The sequence below is a fragment of the Geotrypetes seraphini genome, chromosome 8 (assembly GCF_902459505.1).
Source record: "Geotrypetes seraphini chromosome 8, aGeoSer1.1, whole genome shotgun sequence".
Taxonomy (NCBI): Eukaryota; Metazoa; Chordata; class Amphibia; order Gymnophiona; family Dermophiidae; genus Geotrypetes; species Geotrypetes seraphini.
Genome location: NC_047091.1, coordinates 119,907,853 through 119,924,975, shown reverse-complemented (window position 1 = coordinate 119,924,975; position 17,123 = coordinate 119,907,853). Strand labels below are relative to the sequence as shown.

The window sequence follows — 17,123 nt, the reverse complement described above, 5'->3', positions numbered from 1 at the left end:
ACTGGAGCCAAGACTCCAGAGTAGAAAGGAGGCGAGAGTCAGGAACCGCCTCTGGGAGGCCAACCAGACGTAGATTGTCCCTTCTCGAGCGGTTCTTGAGATCTTCCAATTTGTCTGCTTGTCTCTGGAGTTGTGCTTTTAGGGACACCATATCTACAGCAGAAGCAGCGTTGGAGTCTTCGACCAATGAGACCTGGTGTTCCAATTCTCCCGTGCGCCTGGTGGTTTCCCCCAAGAGGGACTTGAGCGAGGTAAGCTGGGTTGAGAGCTGGTCAGAACGAGGTAAGCTGGGTTGAGAGCTGGTCAAAGCGGGAATCCAACGCCCGCACCACCGACACCAACAATGCAGCGATACGGGCCTCCGATAAGGGGAGCACGGAACCCAAGTCTCCCGCTGCCATCTTGGAGTCAGGCCGCGCTGATCTCGTCTCCCGTTCTTTAGCGGAACGGCTCGATTTGGTACTCATGACGGGGCTAGTGTGCTGAAGGAACTTGTCCATGCACTACCCCAACTGTTAGGGAAAGTGCTGGACCAGTAGTAAGGAGTAGGTTAGGCACAGAGGGACTCGGGGCCCCGGAGCACGAGCAAGGCACATCTTACTCGGCCCAGCACATCACGTGACTCCCTGATCTGATGTTTTAAAGCAACACCACGAGTTTGTATAAAACACAACTCTTATATTTATCTTTAAATGTTGTTCTATGATTGCTACATCATCGAGCAGCACCTGTTAACAGTTCAGCATCTGTGAGTTTTACGGGGGACATAAGTGCTGTAAGGCTACCAGCAAAACACAGGTTATTGTCTGTGTTATTCAAATCTATTAATTGCACCCTTTTTTTCTGTAAAATCTGGCTAAACAGTATAGATTTTAACACCTTACAGGCCCCACCACCTTTATTTCTTATTACAAGTAAAACAACACGGAATAAATAACAGACCTGTATTTCTCTGTGACTTTGAAGGAGTTTAGCAACCTGGTCTAAGAAATCATCAGCATCTAGCGATTTGGGATTTAATTTACCAGAAAACAAGTTGTGAAAAAGCGATGAATGTAGATGCAGTTGTACGTAATCACCGGGCGAAACTCTGTTGCTGACATCGTCCAGTATATGTTGAATGCCTTGGCGTATGGCATTTTGAGCCTCACGTAATGATGTTATCCTGTCTAAATTAATGAAACGAAATTCTTCTGAATAAAGTACAGTTTACGATCCCATCTTTTCACAAACTGGACATAGCTGATTGGTTCTGAATTTTCAGAAGGACCTAATGTATCCTTATTTGATCCATCTTCTGATACCTTGCTGCTATCAGAATAATTATCAACTTCATAACATTCTCCTTCTTCTGTGCTGTCCGACTCTGAGACACTTTCGCTGTGTGTCTTTTTCCTGTTACACTTTTCTGTCGGCTTCACGGTATCTGCTTGCGACTTTCTAACATTTTCTTGATCTACAATTTATAACATAGCATAACCGTTAATACACATTTTCTTTGGAGGGAGTCTGACTGCTTAACATTTTCTTCATCAACCATTATAAAAGTAATAATGTTTTCTTTTACATTAGTCTCCTTACAAAATCAGAATACTTACTATTTCGTTTATCTTTTGGTTTCCGGTAAGCACCTTTGGGCTCTGGTTCACTGTCTAAGAAGCTTTTACTATGTGATCTTTTCCTGTTAGACTTTTCTGTCGGCTTCACGGTATCTGCTTGTGACTTTCTAACATTTTCCCGATCCACAATTTATAACATAGCATAACCGTTAAAACACATTTTTTCTTCGGGGGGAGTCTGACTGTGCTTAACATTTTCTTGATCAACCATTATAAAAGTATAGAAATTTTTATTTTAACCCTAGTCTCCTTACAAAACCAGGATACCTACTATTTCGTTTATCTTTTGGCTTCTGGTAAAGAACCGGTTGTTGGTTAGAACTTATTGATGTAGAAGGTGTTGGTTCTCCAGCCATTTCTTGGTCTAATCATAACGTAAAAAAAGAATGTTTTGTAGATGCTGGGTTTTTTTTTTTTTAAACCAACATATGTGCCAGATAATACAATTGTCACTTACTGTTTAACAATATCTGTTGTCTTTTTCTGGTAAGAGATAGTTTATTTCTACCATCAGATCCCCGTTCCTATTTTTTAAATATAATGATAGATTCAGAGACAGAAAAAAAAATGAAATCCCTAAAAAGAAAAATAAAAGCCACTTTTCTACTCACCATGTTAGTGATTGATGTATCCTGGGTCCGGTGTAACATCCACAAAAACCAGAATGCTTGCTGGTCTTGTCACAGCTTATTTTTATACACTTACAACTCTCTATAGAAGTTATCCATTCACAAAGGCTTTATTGTATGTCTAAGGCCTCTGCTAGAGCTTGTTTGTCTTGGTTAGTCATTTTAGATATCAAAATGACCCCTATGTGCCTAAAGCCTAGTTCCTTATAACCTGTCACACCTTCTATTGTTTTAGTTTGGGCTGATAATTCACATGGCTAGCCATTCCTAAAACACATCACACATTTTGTAATTTAAAAAAATCTTTATTTTACAACAATGTTTAAACTTTTATACAAACAAACAGTTACATACTGTATTTCCCACAATCCCAAGAATAAAACCATGTTTTAAAAAGTATTTATTTTGAAGAATGATTTATTTTTTTTTTTAAGTTCAAATATTTTTATTGTTTATGGTAAGAAGAAATACAAAATCTTATGAAAAGATGTACATATAATCACAGTTATCTCTCCAACAACTCAGACATGCACATGAACACATTTGTATACAATTTATATCCTGCTCACAGTAAATTTTCTAAGTACATGTATCCTATGAAATATACATATGGTAAAGACACAAAAAGGTCAATCAGAACAGTAATCAAGTAATGGTTTCCATATATCGTAATATTTAGACATTAGATGAGATTTTTCAGCGTAGATTTTTTCATATTTACCAGTGTTACAAAGAGCATTCCACCACATGTGAAACTCAACTTTAGTGAGATCCTTCCAACAATATAAAATTGTTTGTAAAGCTAGCGCCAACATAATGGTAAGTAAACATTCTGAGGGTTTAGATATGGGGGTTGATAATGATTGACTCATACCAATGAGTATGGCAGGTGACCTTGTTTCTTGTATCTGAAGAACTGCACATACAGTTTCCCAAACTCTATCCCAGAAGATTTGGACGTGTGAACAGGAGAAAAATAGATGTTCCAAGGAGCCCTCATCTGAGTTGCAAGACCAGCAAAGAGGGGACATTTTTGTGTCAATTTTATGAGACAATTGTGGGGTCCATACGGCTCTGTGAATCACAAAGTAAATAGATTGCAATAGGGAAGCTGAGCGAATGGATTTGAAGAAGATCTTCCAGAGCTCTTCCCAATCAATAGCATCGGATGGGAGGCTGAGTTTGTAATTCCATTTCTGTTCTAGTTCCGTGGATCCAGGAAAGGCTGTCATCTGCAGTATTTTATACCATATTGATGCGGTGAGTACCTGTCCATTGTTCTTATGTAGAAAACTTCGTAGACCAGAGTCAACATTGGAGGTGAGTATCTTAGGTGTGGCGTTTCGAATGCAATGCAGAAGTTGTAGCCATCTATAATGTTGAGTGGCAGGAATTCCTTTGTTCTCAACAAGTAGTTGAAACGGGGTCCAATCAGCTGCAGTCATTAAATCTTGCACAGTCCAAATGTCACAACCCTGCCATTCTCTCCAGGATACATTTGAGTTTTGGATTTTAAAGCGATCATTCCTCCAAATAGGAATCAGGGTCGATGTGTCCCATTTATCCTTAAAAGTTAAGTCAAGATTATGGATGGTTGATTTATAGGCTTGAAGAATAGGGTCAGTGGCGTCTAATTTAGGCAGTAACGCACCCGCCAATAGTTGAAGTCTATGTTCCCCATATAGCTCTCGTTCAATCAGTATCCATGTTGGAGGGTCGGGATCTCTAACCATAAGGTAATGCCCCAGCGACCATTGTCTCATGATGAATGCATTATGGTAGTGAATGAATGATGGAAAGTTGACCCCTCCAGATTTACGTGGAGCCTTCAATTTGTTTAACGCAATGCGTGGTTGTTTAGAGTTCCATAAAAACTTCGTGAGTATGGAATCAACTTGTTTGTAAAATTGAGAGGGCAACTGAAATGGAAGCATGTAAAGTATATAGTTGATTTTAGGGGCCAACATCATCTTGATGGTCTCAAGTCTTCCCCACCAAGTCAACGTCAGGGGAGACCATTTAGTTACTGTCGATTTAAGAATTTCCAGGAGATGTGCACAATTTAATTGTATAGATTCAGATATGGTAGGACCAAAGAGCACTCCTAAGTATTTCATAGAGGAAGAAGACCATTTAACCCCATATGATGTTATGTCAAATTCAGCAGCCGGGCAAGTGATCGACATCACCTCTGTCTTGCCCGTATTCAATTTATAACCTGATACCGCAGCATATTCCTTGATGGTTTCCAGCAGGTGAGGGAATGAAGCAGGAGTTATGTACAGCAGAACATCATCCGCGTACGCCGATAGTTTGAGTTCATGGCTTTCCATCTTTAGACCGGTAATCCTAGGGTCGTGACGTATATTTTGTAACAAGGGCTCAAGTGCCAGATTAAACAGGAGTGGCGAGAGGGGGCAACCCTGTCTAGTTCCTCTAGTTGGATGAAAAGGTGTTGATAAGCGACCATTGACATATGTTCTGGTGGAGGGCTTGAAATATAAAATCTTAACTTTGGTAATGTAATTCTCAGAGAAGCCATATCAGCGCATTGTTTGGAAGAGGAAAGGCCATTCAATACGATCAAATGCCTTCTCAGCATCTAGCCCTACTGCGAGAATGTCCTGATGCTGGGTATGTGCTTGTGTAAGAACGTGAGAGAAAATACGTGTATTCTCACAGGAGTATCGACCATTAATGAATCCAGTTTGGTCTGCTGATATAAGTTTAGTGATGACTTTTTGCAAACGTGTAGATAATAATTTGGCGTAGATCTTCGCGTCTACATTAATTAATGACAATGGTCTGTAGTTGGATATGATTTTCTTATCCTTATCCGGTTTGGGGAGGACGATAATTGTCGCTTCTGTGAATGATCCGGCAGCTTCACCAGTTTCCATGAGGTGTTCAATAAATTGTAAGTAATATGGAGCCAGAACATCCTGAAATTCTCGGTAATATTCCACAGTCAGTCCATCTGGTCCTGGAGTTTTTTTGAGTGCCATGGATTTTATTACTGATGAGATTTCTGCAAGGGTTATTGGTTCATCCAATATGACATTGTCGTCTGAGGAAAGACATTTGTGCGGAATAGGTTCTAAGAATTCCTTAGTTCTGTGTGGTGATTGGATTTCTGATGTATAAAGAGTGCGATAGAATTCCATGAAGGCTTGGGATATATCTGTTGGATCAGTGATGTCATCACCTGTATTCGCTTTAATGGCCGCAATAGTGGATTTTTCTCTACGCCATTTAAGATATTTGGCCAGTAGAGACCCACATTTATTGTTCCCTGCAAAATACGATGCTGACTGCTGCATTATTTCCTGCGACGCTCTGTGGCTCAATAGAGAGTTATAGCGAAATCTCGCTTTATTTAGTTGAATCAATATGGAGACATCAGAAGGTGTGTTCTGGTGGTTGTTCTCCAAAGTTAATATCTCACGTTCTAGGATACTAGTCTTCTCTTTCAGTTGTTTATGTTTATGTGCTGTGTAGGTAATAGTAATACCTCTGATATAAGCCTTGAAGGCATCCCACCAACATATCCATGTAGTGTGTTCAGGTTTATTATGTTGAAAGTATTCTTCTATCCTGGACTTCATCAGGGTGCAAAAGTGTGAATCCAGCAGCAACGAGTTGTTAAAGCGCCATTGCTTAGGTAAAGGTGAAGTCAAACAACATTTAAATGAGATAGTAATGGCTGCATGGTCTGAGACACAGATAGGAGAGATATCGGATTTAACAACTGAGTTTGTGAGAGAGGCACTGATCAGAAACATATCAATACGGGAATAGGATGAATGTGGGGGGGAGAAAAATGTAAAAGAATTGTCATTAGTATGCATCTGTCTCCAGATGTCAAGGAGTGAGGAATCAGTGATTAGATCTTGTAATGCGTACCAAGCTTTGGTTTTTTTGTAGGCACAGTTAGATTTTCTGTCTCTTAATGGATTCAGTACCATATTAAAGTCTCCCGCTAGTATCACATGTGAGTCTATGTCTTCTAGAATTGTTGCTTTCAGTTCATGAAAAAATTCAGGTTTATCAACATTGGGGCCGTAGATGTTCAACAGACAGTAAGTCTCACCTGTTATATTAAATTTAACTTTGACCCATCTTCCATTAAGATCTGTAGCTGAAGAAATTATTGTGATGTCTGGTCTGTTGCGGATTAAGGTGATTACCCCTCCCTTGCGGTCATAAGCAGGAGAGTAAAATGGATTCAAAGACCATGAGAAATGGACTTTCGATGAGAGTTCCTTATTAAGATGAGTTTCCTGAAGCATAACTATGTCAGGATTAAATGTATCCATATATGTCTGGATTTTTTTCATTTTCACTTTATTATTGAGACCCTTTGTGTTCAATGAAATGATATTAAAAGACATTGTGATGGTGTGGTATAATAACATATATAAGCAGGCATTCAAATATGCATATTAATGATGGAGAAAATGTCAAAGAGCTGGTGTCAAACCATACAATTATACATGTACTGAGCAGTTCATGAGAGAGCCATAACAATTTTATCTGTAAGGTGTACATCTGGTAAGCAATGGTGCAGAAGAGTGCACCTCTATAACACAGCGTGAGTACAGCTAAGTTAACAGAGAGGCAGAGAGAAAAAACCAAAACTCCCAATCTTGTCAGTATTTTTAACAGGCAAACGTAACTTATCACAATTCTATATAAGTATGAGCAATGCAGATAGTGGATTGAGCAAACACCACATAATCTATGGTGAAAGCAAAATCCACAAACAAGTACAAAGCAGCAACTATACAGTTATATGAGATTCTATGAGACACTGAGGCATGCCAGAAAAATCATGGGGCCATTCAAACCTGATTAATCGGTGTTGGTGAATGGAGTTCAATATATGTAGCCAGCTCTTCCGGAGCAGTAAAATCTTTAGTTTGGTTGTTTAATGTCACTCTTAGCCGTGCTGGATACATCATGCCGAATCTAGCATTCAAAGCCTTGAGTTGTGGCCTGTAGGAGAGGAGCTGTTTGCGTTTAGAGGCTGTGGACTTACTCAGGTCAGGGAAGAACAGTATGGTGGCTCCCTCATGCTGAATCGGAGATTTTATCTTTGCTTTTTGAAGGATATCCAGCACTTGTTGGTATCTCAGCAATTTGAGTACAATTGGTCTGGGACGGCGGTCAGCAGGCATACGGGAAGAAGGTACTCGGTGAGCTCTTTCTATTTCGAAGTCACGTTGAAAGGTGATGTCAAGCAGTTTGGGCAGCAGTGTTTCAAGGTGCTTTATTAGATCACAGTCGCGCACATTTTCTGGAATACCTAATATGCGCAGGTTGCAGCGTCTGGAGCGGTTATTACTATCTTCCAGCTCTTGTTCTAGCAGATTTATTCTGTTAGTTTGTCTGCGGAGCTCAGTGATTTGTATAGAGGACGCCTCCATCTTGGATTCTAGTGTGGAGACACGTGTTTGCATGTGGGTGAAATCGGCAGTTAAAGCAGACAGTTTTTCATTTATTTCGTCTGTGCTCGTTTTGGTATCAGCTGCCAATTCTTTTAATTCTCTGAGCTCATTTAAAATCTCGCGATTTGTGTCCTCCGATGTGGCAGGAAGTGGTGTCTTAGATGGGGACACGGGGTCTGGCTTGTGCCGTTTACCCACCTTTTTATCTGCCATCGCTGATGTTTGGAACTTGCAAAGTTTGTTATAATTATGCCCCACACCTTTATAATCGAGTGCGATCGTTCGATTCTTGAAATGCTCAAATTATGTCGCCGTTTGCTTCGTTTTAAGGCAGGAGATTAAGGGAGCTGTGGTCTTATGCTGCCATCTCTTGCGGGCTCAGCAGCGCCCCCCTGAAGAATGATTTATAATCGGTGTCATGGATTAAATCATTTACAATCTCTACATATTCACCATCTCTCATGAAATTGACCAATCTATTGAGTAGTCGTGGCCCGTTTATAGAGGTCTTAATATCTCTGATTAAATCAATGATTATATTAATGCTTTCATTACAAAGCATCAGTATTTTCATTTTATAGCCTGCAAAAGTGATTACATTTACCACACGTTCTAGGCACAGCATGTCTAAAGTTTTCCTGAGTTTCTGTTGTATATCTTTTTGCCCCCATATCAAGCGATCGTGGTGTTTTTTCCCCCCAGCTTGTATTAAGAAGGCTCCACAATCTTCATCCTTCACACCTTGCAGACATTTATTTAGAATGCAGAATACAGCTACCTTTATAACTGATTTAAGTTCTGTTGGTGTTTTGGAAAGGCCTATGCCGGTCGACAAACCATAATCACAAGAATCTTCAGGTCTTAATTTTAGTTTTATGTTCATTCACCACTGGTTCTCTTTGAAATGAGCAGAAAAACCACAAACAGGATAGATTTATCATCGGTATGTACACCTTGTCCGCAGGTTTCTGTGATCGTGAAGATCCGCCACTTCCCTACAAAAATAAACCATACAGAAATAAATTTTCCTTTTAAAAACACACGAATACATCCAGCTTCATAAACCCTTCAACACCGACCCCCTCCCTGGCAATGAAAAGTGTGTGTGTGTTTCTCTCTCTTACCGTGGAAGATCCTGGATTTTCCAACATGTCTGTCGCTTTGGCGTCGGCATCATAAAATTCAATATCCAAAGTATTATCCTCTGGTAATTCATAGCCTGCATCTTCATTTTCTGTGTCTGAATCATATAGCTTTTGAGCGTCTGGAAACTCTTGTATTTCAGAACCTGTTAATTCGTGCAAATGCTCCCCGGTATCTGCCGTCGCGTCAATCGGTCTTTCAGCCGGTGGGTAACCCTCTTTCTCTGCATTACAGTCTTTAAGAAAGTTACGAGACCTCTTGGTAGGCCTTTTTTCAGTTACCTGTGTGTTAAAGGGATCCATGTTTTCTTTGTCTGATTCGTACAGTTTTTCTGTCATCGGGTAACCCTCTTTTTCTACATCACAATCTTTAAGAAAGTAACTCAATCTACAAGCCTTTGTGGCAGTCATTTTATTTGACGGCTTGAGAACCTTTATTTCTGTTGCTAACAGCTGTGAGAACTTTTATTTCTGATGTTAACAGCTGTTAAAGATCTAAGACATACGTCACTATGACAACACCAGGGGGCCGGGACATGTTCAGGCAGGTTTAAACAAACCTCCCCCTCTCCCCTTGGCTTTAAAGGGGGGGGGGAGCTGCTAGAAGGATGAACCAATGAGCTGTAAAATACCGCCACATTTTGGATTTTAAAGTCCTGTTAAATCTTTCCACTACAGCTACTTTAAAATCATTATGGGTCACAAAATGGCTAACACCTTTTTGTTTTAATAAATTCTTCAGAGACTTATTTAAAAATTCTTTACCCTTGTCTGTTTGAAGTTTTTCAGGTGTACGCCCTAAATTAAATATTGTTTCAAAGGCTTTGGTAACTTCGTGACCGGTTTTTGTTTTTAAACTCACAACCCATGCATATTTTGACAGGATATCTATTACCGTTAAGATGTATTTGTAACCGTTGTTATAACGGGCAAAGGCTGACATGTTGACTAAGTCACTTTGCCACTGGCTGTCAACTTACGATACCATTGTTTTATTTCTTTTAAAATGGATTCTAGCCGGTCTGTGTAAATTGTATACATTTTGACCGGTGACCCAGTCCACTATGTCTTTTCTCCGGACTGTAATATCGTTCTTTTTAGCCGCTTGAAGTAGAGGGTTAATGCCTCCATAGTTTCCTGCCGTGTATGGATCATAATAAATTTACTTCAATAAAGATTCTTTCATGTTCCATTCAGCTCTGTCAACATAGCTCTAAATAAAAAAAATAAGTCTTAAAACTCTGCCTTTTAACAGACCCCTGTTAGGTGACAGTTGTTTTTTTTTTTTCAGATTGTTAAAGACAACACCAGGGGGCCGGGACATGTTCAGACATGTTTAAACACACCTCCCCCTCTCTCCCCTTGGCTTTATCAGGGGGCTGCAAGGAGTTTATCAGCTGTTACCATGACAATAAGGGAGCTGTCCATTAACCATTAACTCAGAATTCCTACTGCAAGTGTGTTAAAACCAGGAAAGAAAAAAAAATGCAGCCTTTTCTAAGTTGTTTCTGCACTGATCTGTTGTAAAAATAACAGGAAAGATTTTGTGAATGTCTTTTGTTTTGTGATCTGCCTGTGCATTCTCTATCCATGAGCTCTTAAAACCTGTCTTTTAACTAAAAAAAACTGTTAAAATAAAGACACTTCTTTTTCTGGCCACATCATTTCCGGGGGTTTTGACTAAGTCTGTTTCCGGTAACATCATCAGAAAATGCATTTCCCTCTCATCAGAAAAGCGCATTTCCAGCTCTTCATTTACCCTATTTCCGCCTACGTGGTCAGAAAAGCGCATTTCCGGTAGGGCAGGCACTCCCATTTCCGGTGATGTCATCAGAAAGTGCATTTCCGGGGTCAAACACACACCCCCATTTCCGGTGATATCATCAGAAAGTGCATTTCCAGTGGCATGGGGGCAGGGCATGGGGGCGGGGCCACCACCATTCATTCCTATGGAAGGGGCGGGGCATGGGTGAAGAGTGGGTGGGCCATGGGTGGGAGGGGGTGTGGTATGGGTGGGGCTATGGGGAAAGTGGGTGTGGTGTGGGTGGGGCTTGGGTGGAGATAAGGGAAAAGTGGGCATAGAGTGGGCGGGGTATGGGTAAAAGTGGGCAGGGTTTGGGCAGAGTGGGCATGGTGTGGGTAGAGTAGGTGGGGTTTAACCCAGAAATGAACGCTGATTGGTCGATCCTTATGTCTGACAGCTGTCAATCATTTTGACATGAGGTGTACCCATTATACTACTCAGGGCAGAAAGTGAAGAAGAGAAAAACAGTCAATGGATAAGAAGGCCCTGGAAACATAGTTAAAAGCACAGAAAAATAGCTGTTCAATTGATTACACAGAATTGGAAAAATCATGATAGGATCAATTTCACTTTTGGTGGGTAAATGTGTGTACCACATATAAGTATGAAAGAATGATGGTGGAACGTTTGGGGACTAGTAAGTCCTTTAAGGATGTATGGAAGTCATTGACTACTTTTCTTGCGTTACAGTAAGGGTCTTGTTTCTTCCCTTTTCATGAGATTTCTTTAAACATCCAGGGAGGGTGGGGGGAGGGAAATGTATTTTGAATAGTTAAATTATTTATTTACTAGTGTTTAAGCCCGTTAGATTAACGGGTGCTAGATGACCGCCTCTCCTGCTTTTGAACCTGGGCAGGGGCAGAGGCAGAGCCGGGGCGGGAGGGAGTGATGGTGGGAGAGCAATTTCAAAGCCTCGGCAGCGGCGGCTCCTTGACCAATCCGCGCTTACAACGTCCCCACACTCGCGGTCTGGCTGGCTCCCCCACCAAAGCCCTTCGCAGCGGCAGTCCCTCCCGCATCCGTCCCCGCATCCCAAGCCTCTCCGAAGGGCGGCTCCCACGAAAATGGTGGCCCTCTGTCCAAAGCCGCAGCGGCAGCCTCCCTCAAGACACATTTCAAATCTGACATATTGTAATCACAAAACAGAAAATAAAATTATTTTTCTTACCTTTTGTTGTCTGGTCATTATTCATACCATGTAGGGGTCCCAGGCTATGGTTGGCTTTTGATAACTCGCTTGCCAGGGCTCCTTCTTTCTTCTTCCCTCCCTCCATCCCTGCAGCTGAAGGCAGGCACCTCCCCCCAGTGGTCTGAGACAGGAGGGAGCAGTTAGGAGAGGGTCTGAGGGCAAAGAGGGGCTCAACAGCGCACAACCACCTTTCCTTCCCTCCCTCCATCAGGTGCAGTGAATCCACCAATGTTAAAAGGAGCCGCGTCGAAATCGGAGGCCTGCCACTGCCGTAGCACGTTTCCCTCTGCCTTGGTCCCGCCCCTTCTCTGACATATGGGACCGCGGCAGAGGGAACGTGTTACGGTGGCGGCAGGGCTCCAATTTCAAAGCAGCTCCTTTTAAGATAGGCGGAGCTGAACTGTACTTGATGGAAGAAGGGAAGGAACGGTGGGGCAAATTTCGGCAACGGCAGGAATTGTTTGGCGGGCCAAGCACTGTGAAACTTTGTTTCTTTAGTCAGCCCCGGTTGTTTACTTGGATTCAATGTCAGCATTAGGGTTCGCCGGCTGCCAGCCGTGAGAGCCAGGTGAGGAAGGCCGCCGCAGCCTCGCGGCTAGGTAGGGGGCCAACAATGGCGCTTATGCTCAAGCCCCCGCTGCAGCTCCTCTCTCGATCCTGGTGCGGTTCGAGAGAGGAGTCGTGGCAGCGGCTTGAGCATAAGCGCGATTGTTGTCCCCCTACCTAGCCGCGAGGCTGCAGCGGCCTTCCTCACCCGGCTCTCAAGGCTGGCGAACCCTAATGCTGACATTGAATCCAAGTAAACAATCGGGGCTGCCTAAAGAAACATGGTAATCATATTCTGTCCTGAAAGCCCCCGCCGCAGCTCCTCTCTCGATCCTGCTGCAGTTCGAGAGAGGAGCCGTGGCGGCAGCTTGAGCATAGTGCACAGTGAGAGCCAGGGGCGCGCATGCGCAGTCGTGTTTTCGCGACGGGATCAGGGAACACGTTTTTATAGTGCGCATGCGCAGCCTAGCATTTTATTATATTAGATAATTTGTAATCACATCATATGTATTATTATATTAAGAATGAAGATGAGGATGGGAGAAAATGATTGTTTAATGTAATAATTGTATAGTGAATAGTGTTTTTGTGCAGTTTTTCTGATTTACCATTTGTATTGCACTATCGAAGTTTGAAAATCAATAAAGATAAAAAAAAAAAGCACTGAACAATAAAGTCACCAGACAACAAAGGTAGGGAAAATGATTTTATTTTCAATATAGTGATTGAAATGTGTCAGTTTTGAGAATTTATATTTGCTGTGTATATTGTGTGTATATGAAAAATGAATGGAGATAATTGCATTACAATTAGTAAAAGGAGGCGGGATCTGGGGAAGAGCTTGGGTGGATCTAGGGTGGAGCTTGGGAGATCTGTGTTTGGGGGTCCTCTGTTGATATTTGTTAGAATTATCTGATGGCACGCCCTACTGGCATTTCAGGGCCTGTCTGGAGGGCCTCTGCACATGCGTGGATGTCGACATGATGATGTCATGCATGTGCGTGATGTCATCACGGCGACATCTGCGCACTTCCAGGTGCCTCGAGTCGTGGCCACTACCTTTAGTGTGCCTCGGCTTAAGAAAGTTTGAGAGACACTGAGGTAAAGAGAAAGAAAGTACATTTTGGCCATAAAAAGACTGACAAATATGCAAGAACGGTAGCCCTAAGTTAGATTTTAACCCCTCAGAAAACAAGTATATTTCCTCCTACTGCAAACATCATAAAACTGATATTTAACAGCCAGTATATTTTTATTTTTAAAGAAATTCAAGCTTCTGGTGCAATCAGGTTGTAGAGGAGCCTCCAAAGCAAATCCACCCAGTTTCCGACATTATAACCTGGAATAGCAGCCCAAAGGTAAGGTCAAAGGTACGTTCTCTGTTTCAACACCCAGCTGAAGACAAACCGACAATGTCCAATCTCATTAATCTGTCAGGGAGTGTCAGTCCTCCTTCCTTGATGTTACTACATTTGGATGCAATGGCATAGCCAGAAGCCCATTGGGGGAGGGAAGGCAGGAGTGGATTGAGGGGATCATGTATTCTCCCCCTCCCCTCTGCATTAAACCATACCATGGCTAGCAGGGATGCCCAAGCCCTACCCACTGAAGAGATCTCCTGCAAAAGTCCCTGCACATGCAGCCAAAGCAGTCGGTGGTGTGCTTCGGTCGCTGATGCTGGCACTCCTCCGCACATGCTCAGTTCAGCATCGGTGGCTCATGTGCTCCAGCCAACTTGAGCTTAGCTCAGACAGCACAGACGGTGACTTGTGTAGGAGACCTTTTCAGCTGGTGGGATTTGTACATCCTTTCCAACCACTGAAGCAGAGGGTTACTTGAGCCAAAGTGGGAGGGTCCAGACCCCCCATTGGCTGCTACTCTTCTTGGCTGTGAGCTGCTGAGTGGTCCTGTGATTGAGAAGCTGTGAGGCACATATGAGCTGTGCGCTTGCCCGTCCTTCCAACAATTGTAAGTAACCTAACAAGACTACATATCAGAGTTTCAATAACTTAAAATGACTATTGCTACTCCCAATTTCTGTAGCACTACTACACACAGGCAGAGCTGCACAAACACATTAGAGATGGTCCTTCTTGACAACATTTACAATCAAGACACAGGACAAATTAGGAAAATCTTTTTATTAAAAGGAATTATAATGCCAACTTTATGTCTGGATCCTTCTTTAGTATTGTATTAAGAAAAGGCTAACACCACACTATCTTTATGATACCTGAATAGCATCATAACAATACCAAGAAACCATTAGGGAGAGTGTAGTGCAGTGGATAAATTTACATCCTTAACACCCTGAGGTTGTGGGTTCAAACTCATGCTGCTCCTTCTGATCCTGAGCATGTCACTTAATCCCCCATTGCCCCAGGTACATTGTGTGTCTAGATGCTTTGAAAATGTATAACATTTTTTTAAAAGTTTACAACATTTTCTACAAGTTCCTATTACAGCAGATCTGTTGAAAAGGAATATAAGACTTGGTGCTTGCCTGCTTGTTTCTGCCATGGATAGAGAACGCTATTACAAGTTGTGTTGCGAGCCTACTTTGCACCTAATAGGGTGCACCTTCTGCCACCTTGGGACACATGTTCTGGCATTGCTCTACCATTGTGGCGTTCTGGAATCAACTTACTTCGTGGATTGTACAACTTTGGAATTGTTTCTGGAGACTGCAACCTAATTCTCTGTTTACTTTAACTTTTGCTATGGTCTCAGTCTGTGCAGGCTGTATTGCCTCTGCTCATAAAGCCTTTTATGTGGGTATTAAGGCAATTTTACAATGTTGGTTGACGTCCTCAGCTCCTACTTTTGCTCATTGGAGGATATTAATGATTCAGCAGGTTGTAATGGATAGACAGGCGATTGCAACTTGGGACTCTAGACAGTTTAATTTATATTTGAACTGTTGGATACCCTTTTGTGCTACTTTCACACACAGAGCTCTTAGTAGACTGTTGAACTAATTGAGACATTTCTTTGTTTGGTTTATAACTTCTGTTCCGGGTGTTGTTGGGGGGGGGGGGGGAGGTTATGCTAGTATTACTGTGTTTTTCATCTGTGTTGTATTGTTCTTTTGAAATTAATAAAAATTATTTTACTTAAAGTTTACAACATTTTTTAAAGAAGGTTGTGAAAAGCTCCCCGAGGTCCTGTTTTTATGTTTCATATCTCCTCCTTTTCTTATTTCTAGAAATATAATGAGACGAAGCTGTCCAAATCCTAAAATGCTGTTCCTGCTTATAATCTGTGTTTTCTGCCTCTTCCTACTCCGGCACCAAGGAGACCCTATCCAGAGATCCATATATGAAATTCCTGCAGTGCTACCTGTTGCACATCCAATACTTCCGTTTGCTGGCTGGGTCCCTAAACCAGTCCCAGAGTGCCGAGAGAACGCTTCTGCTGTGGCCCTGTCTAGCTTTCAACAGCAACCAGAAAATATGAAGAACTTCCTGCGTTACAGCCACTGTAAGGAGTTCCCCAGGATCCTAGATGTCCCCAACAAATGTGGGGGGGCTCAGGCCTCCAAAAATGTCTTCCTTCTCCTGGTCATCAAGTCATCCCCTATAAATTATGAACGACGAGAAATCATCCGTAAAACATGGGGTATGGAGAAGGCCTACCAGAGGGTTCAGGTCAGACGACTTTTCATTGTGGGGATTTCCTCTGTCCTCTTGGAAGCTGAGAAGATCAACAGGCTCCTGCAATTGGAGACACAAGAGTATGGGGACATCCTGCAATGGAACTTCTATGACACCTTCTACAACCTGTCGCTGAAGCAGGTTCTCTTCTACCAGTGGATGGTGGAAACGTGTCCTGATGCTAGGTTCATCTTTAATGGTGATGACGATGTCTTTGTCAACACATACAATGTGGTTGAATACCTGCTAGGACTGCCTAGTACCAATGACAGCCATAGTCATCTGTTTGTAGGCAATCTGAACATTGGCATGCCACCTATCCGTGAGGTAAACAGCAAGTATTATGTACCAAAGCAGCTTTTTGCATCCGATGCTTTCCTACCCTACTGTGGTGGAGGGGGAATTCTGATGTCACACTTCACAGCTCAGGCTATTTACCAGACCTCACTGGACATCCAGCTCTTCCCCATTGATGATGCTTATCTAGGGATGTGCCTGGCCAAGGCTGGGCTCAGCCCTGCTTCTCATGAGGGCATCAAGACATTCGGTATATGGCTTCCCTCCTCCAAATTTAATCCTTGCTACTATAAAGAACTGCTCATGGTACATCGATTTGTGCCCTATGAGACACTGGTGATGTGGAAAGCCATCCAAGATCCCAACCTCAACTGTGCACAGAGAAATCAAGTGTACATGAATGCACAAAATGTTCAGGGAGGGATGTGACCTAGAGACTGAATGACTATAAGGGTTGCTTTCTCCCTTTGCCTCTTCACATGCGTTTTCTGGTTTGCCCTTAAAATCAACTCAGGAGTTTTTGATGATACAGCCTCAATTAATCAAATTCAGTCTTTTTCAGAATAAAACCCTTTTTAAAAATTGAAACTACATGTTATATTGTCCGTATATTGTGTGTGAGTCATCCCTTGATTGATTTAATTGTCGTTAATTAGAAATAATGTGGTCTTAATAACTCTGCAAATAGAAAGAAAAATTAAGGGTAACTTTAGAAAAGAGGGAGTTACCATTTCTACACATCTGCCTGTAGTAAAATGTGATAACCAAGAGAGGGCCCCAAGAACCAGTTTTAGCTT

General features: G+C 42.2%; 1 protein-coding gene across 3 annotated transcripts in view; it reads left to right on the top strand.

The window, feature by feature from the left end:
- LOC117365632 (N-acetyllactosaminide beta-1,3-N-acetylglucosaminyltransferase 3-like) overlaps positions 1-16,908 on the top strand; it is a 172,117-nt gene extending 155,209 nt beyond the window's left edge. For 2 of the 3 annotated variants that reach the window (XR_004540428.1, XR_004540429.1), the window contains one exon: positions 13,641-13,733. Coding sequence is in view for 1 of the 3 variants with exons in the window: in XM_033956221.1 (XP_033812112.1) it covers positions 15,582-16,755 (1,174 nt within the window). In the remaining 2 variants the exon portion in view is untranslated. Of the gene's footprint in view, positions 1-13,640; positions 13,734-15,581 lie in introns of those variants that run through there. The other variant, XM_033956221.1, reaches the window with a different exon arrangement.
- The last annotated feature ends 215 nt before the right edge of the window (positions 16,909-17,123 follow it).